General features: G+C 26.3%; 1 protein-coding gene and 1 long non-coding RNA gene across 2 annotated transcripts; one reads left to right on the top strand and one right to left on the bottom strand.

Annotated features, from left to right (window-relative positions):
* The first annotated feature begins 1,024 nt into the window (after window positions 1-1,024).
* LOC137834532 (uncharacterized) lies at window positions 1,025-2,544 on the top strand. Its single transcript, XR_011084913.1, has 3 exons — window positions 1,025-1,200; window positions 1,352-1,426; window positions 1,766-2,544. It is a non-coding gene; the product is annotated as an uncharacterized lncRNA (long non-coding RNA).
* Window positions 2,545-7,804: 5,260 nt separating this feature from the next.
* Window positions 7,805-11,755, bottom strand: LOC137834531 (alpha carbonic anhydrase 7-like). Its single transcript, XM_068642558.1, has 7 exons — window positions 11,653-11,755; window positions 11,270-11,466; window positions 10,976-11,082; window positions 10,691-10,796; window positions 10,252-10,425; window positions 9,224-9,286; window positions 7,805-8,031 (listed from the first exon to the last, which is right to left on the bottom strand). The coding sequence occupies exons 1-7, from the start codon at window positions 11,708-11,710 to the stop codon at window positions 7,945-7,947; spliced, it is 792 nt and encodes a 263-aa protein (XP_068498659.1). The 5' UTR covers window positions 11,711-11,755; the 3' UTR covers window positions 7,805-7,944.
* Window positions 11,756-15,935: the final 4,180 nt, after the last annotated feature.

The raw sequence follows: 15,935 nt of genomic DNA, 5'->3' as shown, positions 1-15,935 counted from the left end.
TGTTTATTTACAATTTGTAATAAACTTGTCTTTTTTATTTTATTGTTTATAAATAAATTATTTAACTTTTAGTAATAAATATTTTTTATATGCATTTTGTGGCTGTTTATGTTTTTTTATTAGTTTAGTCAAATTTTACTAATACAATGATTATTATAATGTTTAATTTTTTAATTGTATTTTTTATTGTCACAGAAAAGTGTTTGCACTTTAACATGCATATTTTCGCTAGTGTTTATCGTAATAATATATTATTACAAAATTGAGTCGTGTTTTTTTAACCTTTTATATTTAAATAAAATTCCCGTACATATATGATCATAATAACAATTCAGTGAATGTGTTTCTCCTATTCAATAATTTTAATTCCGAATATGTATTCATATTATATTCAGATTAAAAAAACACATTTCAATTAAGAACTTATTAATTGATAAGAAAAATAAATAAAATATATACTCCTCCTTATAAAATTATAAAGAAAAATTAATAAATATAAACTTATTTTAACTATATTCATCCTATTTAAATATTTCATGATTGCAGACAATTTAAATTTTATTTTCAACAACTATTTTTTATTCATGGTATTAAGATTGTAACAAGAGCATTTTTGGAAAATAAATACTTTTTAAATGAGTTTATTGAAAATAAATAATACTGCTATAAAATTAAATAAAAAAATGTTATATATGATAAATTTAAGCATAAAAATAATTAATTTCATCCCTTTATCCTCAAAATACTAATTATTTTATTGTTATCCCTAAAAAAAGTAAAAAAAAAATATTAGAAATATAAATATATTTTTGGAAAATATTTGATTAAATAAAATAAACATATTGGTCAAAAGAGATAAATTAGATAAAATAAGTAAATTAAAAGCAAGATAGATTAAGTTCAAAAAGATATAGAAAAAAAGATAAGATAAATTTAGTTCAAAAAGATAGAAATGCTACAATATAGATTAATGTAACAGCACCTTTTCTTTTAAAAAAAAAGCTGAAATAGAGAACTCCCCACGCAATGTTTATTTCTTCTTCTTTTTCTTCCTTATCTCCATTTCTCTCTCTTTTCAATTCTCTTCTCTCCCTCTCTCTTAATTTCTCTCTTAATCTTCATCTATTTTAGAATCTAATCACACCACGCTGTAGCAGAGGAGTTAAGGAACATTTCTATCCGATCAGATTTTCAGACAGAGTAAGTTCATTTTTACTCTAAATATCCTTTGTTCTCCGTTTTTCCTTAGGATTTAGTCATCAATCTTTTTGGGGTCAGTTGAGAAGTTTATTCATCTCAACTTATTCTATTATATATTGAAATTTTGTTTTGTTTGGATAATTTGCATTAGGCCCGTAAATCTTGAAGCTTATCCAAACGGTGGGAAATAAAATTCTAAAAGTTGCTTGGAAAGCAAGCAATTGAGGTAAAGGAAACTAAATTTAATTTTTAATAGCACCCAAGATAGAAGATCTGAAAGCGGAAGGGACGTGGTCCCAATATTCAATTTCTCTTGCAGGAATGTTGTGTGTTTATATATTGGGTTGTTTGTTTGTATATTATTTAAATTTGTAAAAGTATTATATTTTGATGATTTAGTATTAAAGTGTTATTTTTTTCATGCCAAATAGACTTTTGAATATTGTGGATCAATTTTTGAATGATATTGTATGATGAAATGGTGTGGAATTGAATTCATACATTTGGGATAATGTATGGACTGATGTTTGATGTGTATTAAGTATTGATGCCTATGTGGTAACAGAGATCTCCGAGCTTCACTGATGATTTAAGTCACATTGACTAAGATATCAGGTGGTGAGAAGCTGATGGGGGAGTTCATGCACATCGTGACATATGAGATGCACGGCTTGGGTTGTATTGAACTTACCCTGATCCTTTCTGTTGGATTCGATGGTAATCTTTGGATCAGGTGTTAGTCTCTGGTAGGACTTACTTAATACGGGTCTTCCGAAAGACGTTGTTTGTTGAATATCTTGGATGTGTAGATCCATGTGAGATCTATGTGATTGTTTTAATGTTGGGATTTGAAGAAGATTGTATAATTTGAGAAATTGATTATGTAACTTGGTTTTCTCTTTTGATTTAATTGCATATATTATAAAATTCTATTTTCACTAGCTTACCCTTGCTTTTCTTGTTGTGTTTGAACTGCGATGACTGTACTACGTACACGAGCAGATGATCTTACAAGTGTTTGAGGATCAGAAGAGTTTTAAGGCGTTGATTTTGAAACTTATATTGTAAATATTTTTATTTCTATAAATCCTAATCATGTATTAGGAATGTTTTGAAAAACTCCAAGTTTGTATAGAAACGGGTAGAACTTTTATTGTAATAGTTACATGTAAATTATGGGGTGTTACAATTAACACATGCTGCGATAAATAAAATCTAAAGATATAAATATATTTAAATGTGAGAAGTTTATTATAAGTCTGACAAATGAAAGATTAGATAATGATAAGATAAAATTATTAATATTAAAATAGTTAAACTTTTTTTTTCTTTATATCAATATTTTTTTTCAAATTAAAAATAATTTATTATAATAGTTTTCTTATTACAAATATTAAATTTATAAAAATTAAATTAGAAACAAAACTAATTTTGTGTAAAAGTATTAAATTAGAAATAAAAATCAATTTTGTGTGAAAGTATAAAAATAAAATATATTAAAAATATAAAAATTAGCCGATATATCAGGGAATTAGTTTTTTATTTTTGAGAGGATATAAAAAATTTAAAGATATATTAGTAGATAAAATCTAGTTGCTTAATTATACTATGTTAGTTTTTATTATTTTAACATAATATCATATTGAAATAACTAACATAAAAAGATTAAAGATATATTAATTGATAATATTTTGTTACTCAATTCTATTATGATAGTTTTAATTCTTTGCATATAAATTCATAACTAACACATGAAAAATATATACTTGTTATTTAGATAGATTATAATATTATTCTGAAGATAAAAGATAAGTAGGAGGAAATCATCCAAAAAAAACTCTTTTTATATACTTGTTATTTAAATATGTTATAATATTATTTTGATGATAAAAGATAAGTAGTAGGAGATGAGCCAAAAAAACTCTACATAAAGATGATGACCCACAAAAGTAAGATAACTCTTATTCTATTAATACTTACTACACTCAGTATATTTTATGTTCGGACTGACTTGAGCGAGTATTCCTTACCACTCATATTCTATCAATACTTATTACACTCGTATATTTTATGTTCTCACTAACTTGAGCATCAGATTATTCTCTACAGGTGGAACCCTCTCATTCCTTGATGACTTCCAAACACCAAAGGTTGTTGTTACAGAGAGATCGGTCACCACCTCCAATCATTCTGACTCAGTTCAGTGAGAACATTTAACATCCACCGGGAGACAAGTAAAATTGGTCCTACTCCCTTGTAACTACTATACGTTGATTTGAGACTTTTTGGAGATAAAATGGGTAAAGATGTGAAAGGAAAGAGAGTGGAGGGCCTCGCAACAGAGTTTAAGTTAGGCCACACTTCTTGCTAAGGTGAAAGGCAAAGGAAGGGTTGATTGCAAAACTTGCAGGGTTGTGTTTCTTTCCTTTTGCAGGTACATGGCAAGTGAGAGAAAGCTTTGGTGCAGATTGCTTTTATGGTGTGGAGCTCCTCTGTTTGTGGATGATGGCAAAGATGTTGGGAATCTGCTATGCATCCCTTTAGGCGTTTAAGTTGTTTATTTGGCTCTTTTTGCTAACTTCGTGGGTGCTGAGTGTAATTTTCTTTCTGGTTACAATTATGGCCAAGTGAAGTGAGTTGGGGCACATGCTTTGCTACACATGTGCTAGTTTTTAACTCAGTACATAGCAATTGGGTGCATAGATCATGGGTAGGTGCAGGGAAAGCATAGTGGTGGAGTGCAACTTGATTAGGAATAATATGGGTGGTTGAAGTATTTTTTTGTGTCTGAGGTGAAGTATTATAGCGAAGGCGACATTAAGAGACCATAACATAGGTCATTGTTTTGGTTTTGATTGGTATTACTTGAAATTGCCTTGTTTTCTAAGATATGTAATTTTGTTAGGATGTATAACACTCCAAAAAATATATTTAACTATAATAATAAAAGTTCTACCGGTTTTATATAAATTTGAAGTTTTTCAAAATATTCTTATTACAAGATTATGACTTATAAAAATACAAATACTTACAATATAAAATTTAAAACATTCTAAAGCCTTCAGAACCTCCTACACTTGTACGATCATCTGCTTGTTTACATAGTACAGTCATCGCAGTTCACAACACAACAGAAAAACAAGAATAAGCTAGTGATTTTTTTTATAATATACACAATTAAACCAAAAGTGAAAGCCAAATTACATTATCAATTTCTCAATTATTCAATATTCTTCAATTCTCAACATAAAACAATCACATTGTTGGAGATCTCACATCGACTAGAGATGAGAACAATCTATTGTATATAAGTGGGTGCAAACCTCAACCTCATGAACCGGTTTTATGGGGTTGAGTTAGGCTTAAAGTCCATTTTGTAATATGGTATCAGAGTCATTTTGATCTTATCTTAGGGAGTATTTGTTTGGCTTATTAGGTCACCCGTTATTGGGACGTTATTGGACTGTTAGCGAATCCAAGAGAAATGATCAAGGTAATTTCAATACAACCCAAGTCATGTACATTATCCAAAATGTATGAATTCAATTCCATAGCATTTTTTCATCATACAATATCATTCAAAATGTGATCAACAACATTCAAAAGTCTATTTAACATAAAAAAAAATTACTTAAATACTAAACCATAAAAATATAATATTTCTACAAGTTTAAATAATATATAAACAAACAACACAATATATAAACACACAACATCCCTGCAAGATAAATTGAATATTGGAACCGTGTCTCCTCCACATTCAGAACTTCTAGTCTAGTGTGCTATTAAAAATTAAATTTAACTTCTCTTACCTTAATTGCTTATTTTCCAAGCAATCTCTAGAATTTTATCCTCTTAGTTTGGATAAGCTTCAAGATTTAATGGCCTAATGCAAGTTATTAAAACATGACAAAAATTCAGTATATAGTAGAATAAGTTGAGATGATTACTCTTCTTAACTGACCCCACCAAGATTGATGACTAAATCATTAGGAAAAACAAAGAATCTTTAGAGCAAAAATAAACTTACTCTATTTGAAAATTTGATTGGGTAGAAATGTTCTTTAATTTTTCAGTTATAATGTGATTCGATGAAATTCTAAAATAGATGAAGATTGAGAGAGGAAATTAAGAGAGAAGGAAGAGAAGAGAAGTTGAAAGAAATAAAGAAAAGAAAATGGCACCGTGAAGGGGTTTGCACATTTTAGGGTAAATTCCCTATCTAGCACCATTTAGACTTTTATTTCCCTAACTAGCACCCTTTTGTTTTTATTTCCCTATCTAGCATCCTTTTGCTTTTATTTCTCTATCTAACACCCTTTTACTTTTTATTTCCCTATCTAGCACCATTTCAAAAATAAATAAATAAATAATAATTTATTTATTTTTTGATAATTTTAATTTTGAATGCATTAAAAAATAAATATTTTTAATGTTTAAAATAGTTAGAAATATAATTAATGAATAAAGAAATGAGTTTTTATAAAAATAAAATATAAAAAGAATTAAAATGTTTAGTTTAAAATTATTTTTTTTAAGAATAAAGAAAATAAAAAATTAAACCCTACAACAACATAAAAGTTGAATCTATAAACATAAATTACTATTTATTTTTATTATTATTGATGATGTAATCATGTTAATTTAAAGTAAAAAATACATGACATAATTACAAAAAAACCAAAGTCAATTAGTATTAATTAATAATGGATACACAAGTAATATTGAAGTGTCTATCCTAAATGCAAAATCCTAAAAAAAAAACTAATGCAAATGTTACACTTAATGCTTAAAAATGAGAAGCAAAAAATGAAAAAAAAAAGTCTAGAAAATAAAAACAGCAACAATAAAAAAAATGGTAGAAAAAAAATAATAACTAAAAACATAAAAAATATAAAATAAAGGCAAAACAAATTAAGATAAAGATAAAAAAATATAAAAATAAATCCAAATAAGATAAATATAAGAGATATAAGGCGATACTAAATAAGTATATGTTGATCATAAAAATGAAAATAAATGAAAAATGATAATTCATTTAATATTTTCTTCAATGGTACATTAAATAGTTTGTGCGAAATGAAACATAATTAATGACGAGAAGTGCACAATCTAGTAATGTCGGGACATATTCTTTATGTGTGTCTTGGTGTTTGACAATATGAACATTTTTTTTTCGATCATGTTGTTCTTCTATGTCCATATCAGTTCTTATTTAACTTTGTTTTTTTTTATAATCATGTCCTGTATTTTTTACTTGAAATTAACATAATTACATCATCAATAATAATAAAAATAAATACTAATTTATGTTTATATATTCAACTTTTATGTTGTTGTAGAGTTTAATTTTTTATTTTATTCATTCTTAAAAAAATAATTTTTAAACTAAACATTTTAAATTTATTACTTTTTTATTTTTATTTTGTAAAAATACATTTCTTTATTCATTAATTATATTTCTAACTATTTTAAACATTAAAAATATTTTTTTTTAAAGCATTCAAAATTAAAATTATCAAAAAAAATTAATTTATTATTTTTTAATTTATTTTTAAAATGGTGCTAGATAGGGAAATAAAAAATAAAAGGGTGTTAGATAGGGAAATAAAAACAAAAGAGTGTTAGATAGGGAAATAAAAACAAAAGGGTACTAGTTAGGAAAATAAAAGTATAAATGGTGTTAAATAGGAAATTTATGTTGTAACGCTTCCATAGTTTTATTTCTTTCTATTTTTAACTCTTATGCAGTAAGTCTTTTTGAGGTGAAATTGGAAGGGTTTTAGACTTTTTTCTGTATGAATTTAGAACATCTTTTGAATATTCTGTTTTAACTTAATTCATTCCTGATAAAAAAAATGTGATTGAAACATTAAAAATGATAATATTTAATTGAAAGGCTAATAAAGATTAAGAGATTTTCCAAAGTAATATATTATACTACTTCTATCCCTATATATAGACGTAATGTTTTTTTTTTTTTATAAAACTGTTGTCCAAGTTATCGCTTTGATTAGTTATATTTGTCATCAAAATATCCTTAATAATTGGAAAGGATGACCAACATTAATTAATGAGTGAAAGGCAATTAAGTGAAATGACTGGGACAAGAAGTATCAATTATTTGAAGGGTATTTTCGTACAAACAATATAAATTTCTAACAAATTTAATAATTAATTAAATTAACCGCCTTATAAATAAATATAAATTAGTAAAAAATCGTCTTATATATTTAGGAAAATTTTATTATTTATAATGCAAAAAATCAAGTTTTTATTATCTATACTGTATTTGTTCTTAAAAAATGTAATAGTATTTTTAATTTTTAATTTTTAATTTATGGTATAATTTGAACTATGTTATTCCATATTCCATATTATTTATTTTAACCGGTATTTTTTGCTTGTAATAAATTTTATCATACATAAATATTTCAAATATACAAATTATACTATAGTTATATTTTAGATCTACAATATACTCCACACTATTTAGTCTGCAATGGCAAGTTCTCTAGCTTAATACTTGTAAAAATTATTTTTATAAGAATCACACACACAAAAAAAAAAAACTAATATCACAAAATTATAGCTTAGACAAAAGTTAGAATGAGATAAGTATTTATTTATTACTCATTGTTGTTGAGAACATGCATGACATTTTTAGCATTGTTGCAGTTGTTTAATAATGTTTATTTAAAGCTATAATGTGTTGTTTATCAACTGCCTTAAACAAAGTGTGGTTCAATTTCTATGTTGATGTCTAGGTAAGTAGAGTTGCACTGGACGACCGTTTCTTGGCTGCACTGGTCTAGCACTCATAAATGTTTCCTACAACATCAATAAGAAAAATGCATTAATATTATAACTCATTCAATCTTTTCCATTAGGTATAATTTTTCTTTTCAAATTTTGAATAAAGAAAAACGAATCCATGTGAGTGTTATACTGTAGCTGTTATTACTCTAAATTTTTTAATCCAAACTTTAATCATAAATTAGCCATTTAGCTAGATATAGGTAAGAAGTGATAAAGCAATAATTTAAATAAAGTGAACAAGTATGTTGGCAAAAAATGTTAAAAGATTTTTTCATACAGAGAAATAGAGAATATTTTACATCAATACACCATGATTAAACTCATATGAAAGATTAAAACATTATATACGAACTTTAACAAAATAGATTTGCTATTTTTTTACATATTGTGTTTTTTATTTAATGTAAAATACCTTTTTTTTAATTAAAGAATCTTACTTTTGTCATCGTTTACACTCATCATTATAAGAAATTTCAAATTTACTTATAAATTATTATATACAGATGTAGATTCATAAGTTAATTTCTAATTAACATTATATACATATAATTATCACAAATACAAATTTATAGAACATTTAGCATTATTTAGAATTATTATCTATAGATTAATAATAATAATAATAATAAATAAATAATAATAAATAAATAATAATAAATAATAATATCAATAATAATAATAATCTTAATGTTAGTAATAATAATTATAATAATAATAATATTATTATTAATATAATTTTTAAATTTATTTAATACAGTGGTTAGAGGTCCTATGTCCACTCATAGAATTTAAGTTTGTTTCCATGGATAGTTTTTACCTAAATGAATTATTGACTTCAATACCAGTTCTTTACCTAAAAATTATTGACTTCAATACACTCATTAAATTCAGTAAGAAAAGACATTAAAAATACTTAACTCTTATGATCTATGAGCAAATTCATCTAAAAAATAAAAATATCATTTTCTAACTCAACTTTAAAATAACATTAATGATAATATTTTTTATTTTATATATTAATTTGATCGTACTTTTTTAACTGAGGTGACACTCCAACTTATAATTGACTCTAAACACTTTCTTTTAAAAAATTAGAAATGTATATTAAAAGCTACAATTTTAATTGTTACAATAATGTGATCTATGCATTGTTTGTGTGATGATATGAAGGAGAAATGTTTAATAGGCATGATAAATAACTTACATCACCAGCTCCATCAACTGCTGCTCGAATCAACCTGTTTTGCGTCCTTGAGACTCTTTTATCCTGAATCCAATATTTGAAGAGTTATTGTTATTTTTTTAATATTTTTCTTGTATATATATTTTTTTACGTTTATTTATTTTCCTTTTCCACTCATGCACTTAAAAAAATGTACGTTCAACATTTTCTTTTTTCATAGTTTTCTTCATAGGTAAAATATGAAAATAAAAAATTATTTTGGGAATAAATACTCTAAATTATTTGGAAATAATGTATGTTCAAGGTCTATTGTGATAAAAACACATACATTCTCAAGTTTTTAATTCTGCAATTTCATAATATATTATCGGTTTAAGGTTTAAGTTAGGGATGAAAATGCAGGATTATCTTATATTTAATTTGTAAAAAGCAGATAGGGTTGATTTCTTTTGCATAAAGTATTTGGATGATTTTACTAGTCTACCTCGCATAAAAATTGGTTCGCGGACATGTGATCAGTCCGTATAAGATTTTTTTAAAAATTAATAAAAAATAAGTTTTTAAATATAATTTTAGAATAAATTTAATTATTATTTTTATTTAGATGCATTAGGTAAATGATCTGACAATATTATTATCACAATATATGCATAATAAGATGTGAGTATAAATTTTGAAATGTGAAATATGAGACTGCATGAAGAAAATATAGAAGTGTAGAAAAAAAATTCTAATTTTTAAGTTATACAGATCATGTGAGTCAGTTCGTCTCGCCTCGCACTAGATCCGCACGGATTGTAGATTGCGCAAGACGGACGTAAGTAGACCAACAGATTTAAAAGACAATATGTCTCACATTTTTCTCAATAGATCATGAATCGGTTCACCCCACTTTGTCATTTGTGATCTCTAATTTAAGTTATGAAAGTAAATTTTACTGAATTATAAGTAAACTACTATTAAATTTTTAATATGGTATTGTGTGAAATTAAAACTTCATATTTCTAATGGTTGTCCCAGTAAAATTAATGGATAATAAAAGAACTCACCTCTTTAATGAAAACAGTCCAAAGAACATTTTCACTGCAAGGAGGAACTGTAAGAGAACCATTATATCTAAAATACTTGTTTCCTGTGATCCCTGCTACATCCTCTGGATCAACAATACCTAGTTGTGTTACTCTCGTCTGATTTTCAGCCATCAACTTTAAATCATATTCTATCTGTAAATCAAACAAAAGAGTGAACACTTTATCTTCACAGCAATAAATTTATTATAGAATTTGTCAAGTCCTACTATAACACTTTCATAATGTTTCACCTGATTAAGCTTTTACTATTTTTATTATTATAATGATTTTTTAATAACCATTGTGTATGATACGATAATATTTTTCCCAAACACATGCATGCTGACAGAGTAACATCTGTGAATCATATATATTATCATAAACAGAGACCAGAAGAACAAAAATCTCCTGTGTTTACCGTTGATATGAACTCATCCCCTCGAATCCCAAACTTATATAAAATCCCAGTCACTGCAAGTCTTGCATCTGAACTTCTATGCACCAAGTGTAACTCTAGATCATACCTGCAATTTGAAAAATATATGAAAATTTTAATTTAAAAATATTATTAAAAAGTAAACTTTAATAAACTAACTCAATTTTATAGAATAAAGTTATTAAAGTTTATATTTATTTATATATTATAATATTTTTATTTTTAGATGTGATGTGATTAATGTAATAAATGAAAAAAAGAAAGCACCTTATGCCACTGATTGTGTGTTCAGAGGGAGAGTGCCAATGACCTTGCAGTAGATGGTATTGAGTTCCGTTAATTATAATATGCCCTGCATTCTCAGTCCAGTTCACCTATTTTACAAATAAACAAAATGAAAGACTTGCTAATTAATCAAATAAATAATGGTTATGGATTATGGCAAGTATACTCTTAAGTTTTTGTTTTAAAAATAACTTTAAATTTAATTTAATTTTATAAAATATATTTATAAAATTTATATTCATTTATATAATATAAAATATCATAATATTTAACTACCATAACGTCATGCCCTGAAGTGAGAAGAGTGGCGTTTGCAGGTTGATAGTTCCTTTGAATCCCAGAAGTGTAGGTCACATTCGCCCTGGAAATTCTGAGGTCAATAGGAGATTGTGTGCTTCCATCTCTACACAATGGCCATGTATTTCCCCAGTTTGGGGGTCCATTTGGGCTTGAAGGATCATAGTTAAACTCCTCTGCATTTGTGAAAATAAAATATTTCAACTCTATTTTCTACACAACTGAATTAATAATTAATCAAAAGTTTAAAATATTATTATTCAAATAAAAATCAGTCAAACTTTCAATTTTTTTCACTAAAATATTTTCAAAATAATAGGTTATGCTTGCGAAATAAAGCTCATATTTAACATATTTCTCACCAGACGTTGCTGGGCGGAAGAGTAAAACAATGAGAATGAATAAACTTTGGATAGCCATTTTTCCGTAACTAACTGTATTGTATGGAGTGTGAGGTGTGAGGAATACTGGATCGTGTTCCTTTTATAGGTAAATTCTGGGAAAATCTAATTAAATGAAAACATTGGATATGATCATGTTCTTTATTTTATTTAGTTGACTTCTAAAACTTGGAAGCAGCCTTCTACAATTAATGAGTTTTAACTATAGTATTTATTTCAATTAAATATTAATTTAAAGATGTGAAATATACTATTATCTATGAAGCATAGACATGAGTACAACATGCAGACATTCACACCAGATACAATTAAATTAAAAATTATAGATTGGAGACAGGAATATTTATATATTTAAATATACTAATATATTTTGTAATCTCAAAATATTAAGAGATCACTAAAAAAAAATATATGTGGTGGCGGTTATTTTCATAAAATATGGTGTTTATAACTGTCACAATATACGTCTGTAGCGGTACCGCGTACCGCCAAAATTCTTGCCGCCACAAAGTTTAATGTGGCGGTTAATTGAGAACTGTTGTAGCATACGCCATATATTGCATTGTATAAAGTGGCGGTTTTAAACGTATAATTTACGTCAGTTATAAATGTTGAGAAGAATTAGGGTGGAGCTAGGTTGGAGCTACGTTGAGAGTCCTAAAGACTCTCATTATGAACTCATTAAAAGGAAAAGTAATATGAAGGTCGATAAAAAGACAAGTATAAACATAAATAAAATCTTGATCTAACCTCTCCCGGTCGTGACAAACACTTTCAAAAGGACTACAACTATCGGCTGAAACCACATCCAACGGTGAGTTAGGATTTAAAATGGTTACTCTTGACACAAACTCATCAATCGAGGACGAACCTGATATTGAGTGATATGATCAATGACACGATGATCTACCTAATCATAATTAGCATGATGAGGCGGTCAACTAGCAAGGTCAGTCGTCCCACTTGGACCAACCAACCTTTCTGGGACATTACTCGGTATGACCAAGACTCTCCCAGAAGATTTAAAAGAAGGTGAAGAGGACAAAGACACTGAAGAAGACATCACTAACCTTTTGAACATAGTGGAAAACACCTTGTCATAGTTCGACACTCAAAATATCACTTAGTATTCGAAATTGGAGAGAATAAGCAAAGGATAACATTTTGAAATGAACCACTATTTATAGAGGTTCAACCACGAGAACGTGAAACATCATGTCCCTTTGAACCATTAGATCTATTCAAATTTAACGGGTCTAACAATTTACACTCGAAACAACACGACCAGTAGAATCGTTATATCTATTTAGATTGGGCATTTAGGTTAAACTTTAGATAAACATTACGAAACACGTCCCAACAATGCCGAATTTGGAGTAATGAATGCTCAGTATTGTCCCTTCTAACCTCAAAACACTAAATGGTCACATCTAGACTATTCTGAAAGAATTTCCCTCGAGCATGGAGGGTTAGTGTATCGGTCGAGGCTGGACTAACCGATAACACCCGGTATCAGCTCCCGCTCGACTTGACAGAGTAAATACACCAAGATAAAATAAGAAAATACACGACAAATAAGATAATTCCATTTAAGTTATGATACACATTAAATACGACCATCAATAAAAGCCATTACAAACCCTACAAATAAGTATGTTATATTAGAGTAAGATACATTTTTATTACTAAATTAGCCACATTTGAATACCAAATACTCAATTGATCGAATAACCTTTTACAGGTGCACACTTCCGACTAAGAGCTAAAACCCAAACACAAGAAAAAAAGAAAAACATGATAAAACAAATTATTTAGTAAGCCAAATAGAAGGTAGTGTCTAGGTCTATACAATAACCTGTAAATAAAAGACATAATAGCTTACAGTTATTTAAAAAAAAAAAAAGATCACACATATATATATATATATATTATTTTATATTTATTAAATATTTCAATAAATAATTTTACCAAAATATAAACTAATTTAACCATTTTTTAACTATTAATAAACTTCATAGTTAAATTTTAATGTTTCAAATACTTTTTCAATTTTACTTATGCAATCAAAGCCTTAAAACAAGTGAATATATGTTGATGGTTAAAACAAAAACACCCAGCATTGCATAATTAAATAAGTTACGGAAGACTATTTGTTTTGGCAAATTTACCAGGAAATTGCTGAGAAAATACTCTTTAATAGTTGTTTTGTAAAGTAAATAGCTAAATAAATAGACATTTCTGAACACTTTTTGTTCTAATTTTTTTTAATAGAGTGTTTCTTTTAATTCTACTTAAAATTACAGTATACGAGTGACATCTATTGATATGATTCTAAATAATACAACAATGAAAATCCAAATATTATAGACAATGCAGAAAACTGTTAAATGTTTAAATATGTTTTTAATTTCTCAAATTTATATAATTATTTTTTATATTTTAAAAAAAAGAATCGGCAAAAACTAGTTCTTAAAAAATATATTATTTTTAATATTGAAAAAAACATAGATATGAATCCTTTCAAAAATATAATTATTTTGTAATCCTTAGAAAAATATACTCTTTTTTTCTTAAGAGAGTTTAGTCCATAGTAACTATAAGAAAAAATAGTTTTAATGAATATTTATTTTTACATTATCTTGGGTTAAAACCTCTATTAAGTCATTTATACATGAAAGCAATTTCCCCCACTAAACTATACCTGGTGAACTTATTTTTCGAAGTTTTTTTAAACATCAGGAAAAGTCTTTCAGGACCGCTGTTAAATATAATGAGTTTAAGAACGTTCGTAAAATATTATAGGCTTCAAAACCTCTGTAAATTACCATGAGTTTCAAAATTCCATAAAATGACTTGCCGTTTTGAATAACCTTCAACCCTATTTTCCACCATCTTTAACAATTCTCCTAACTTCTCTCTTTCATCGTAAACACATTGCTCTCTGACACAGGTTCAATGGCCGCCGAAGACAGTCCTAACACGGAATCACAATTCAGCCACATTAATGTTTATTATATCTAAGGAGAATAAACACTAAATAAGATATTATATTCTTCTTCCCCCAATATTGTTTTTTCTATCAGATGTGGGCTTTAAAGCTATGTGTATTCTTGGCTAAAGATTGCAAGAACATATTGCGAGAAGGTTACTCAAAGTTAAAAAAACCTCTATTATTTTGTTAAGATTTTAGAATAAACCTTTAGAATTTAAAGAAGGTAAAAAAAAAATTTGTTAGTTTGCTAAATTTTAGAATAAACCTTTAGAATTAAACGAAAGTTAAAAAAACATATATTATTTGGCTAAAGTTTTAAAATAAACTTTTAAAATTTAATAAAAATTAAAAAACTCTCTATTATTTTACTAGGTTTTCGAATTACCTTTGTAACTTTAAAAAAATTTAAAAAATCTTCATTAATTAAATCAATTCCTAAAGTTATATTAATATTTGTTAAATAACCTACATTAAATTTTTTTTTTACTCGGTGATAATGTGCTTGCTTATGGAATATTTGTTAAGTCTACAATTTATTTTATTTTATGTTAAATAAATATTTTCTTATTTGTTTTATTTTAACGCATCATCATCCCTTTTTTTTATCACCATCTTTTTGGCTGTGCATCCCCACAAATATATTTTCACCGCCAACATAAAATTAAATTTATATGAATATACATTTTCGATCATTTCTTCTAGTTACCTCAATAAATAATTTAAAAAAATACATTAATCTATACCTATATATAAAGGGATTCTCCTCTTAACTGTTCTTATTTTTTTTTTCTATTTTATCCTTATATTAATATTTAAATATTTAATTTTATTATTATATTATGGTCATTGTGTCATTTCTTATTCTCCTCTTACTGCTCTTAATTTTTTTTTCATTTTATCTTTACTTAATAATTTATTGTATTAATTTATTTTGGTTATTTGGACATTTTATAATTTTAAAAATTAATAAAATAATTTTTTAATTTTTTAATTTTAAAATTTATTTTATTTGTTATTATTTAAATGCAGATGGAGAGAGTGGAGAGATTGATTAGTTACTTTTCTGTTTTAAAGATCTTCTTCTCTATTAAATAAAAAAATTAAAGATATTTGTAATATTTTGTGGACCACTTTAGCAGGAGAGTGGAGATTTGATACGTTACTTCTCTGATTTAAACTGATATTCTTTTTTTATTAAAATTTTAGAATTTTAAAATTGATTTAAGAAACAGATTTTATGATTCTCCACTAC

The sequence above is a fragment of the Phaseolus vulgaris genome, chromosome 5 (assembly GCF_000499845.2).
Source record: "Phaseolus vulgaris cultivar G19833 chromosome 5, P. vulgaris v2.0, whole genome shotgun sequence".
In the NCBI taxonomy this organism is placed as follows: Eukaryota; Viridiplantae; Streptophyta; class Magnoliopsida; order Fabales; family Fabaceae; genus Phaseolus; species Phaseolus vulgaris.
The sequence above is the reverse complement of the archived record's forward strand: the minus strand, read 5'-3'. Positions and strand labels throughout refer to the sequence as shown.

Coding starts and splice junctions, on each gene's coding strand:
- LOC137834531 (XM_068642558.1), bottom strand. CDS start 11,710: ATGGCTATCCAAAGTTTATTCATTCTCATTGTTTTACTCTTCCGCCCA. Junction 11,467..11,652: donor CTTCCGCCCAGCAACGTCTG/GTGAGAAATATG, acceptor TCACAAATGCAG/AGGAGTTTAACTATGATCCT. Junction 9,287..10,251: donor GGACTGTTTTCATTAAAGAG/GTGAGTTCTTTT, acceptor TATTGGATTCAG/GATAAAAGAGTCTCAAGGAC.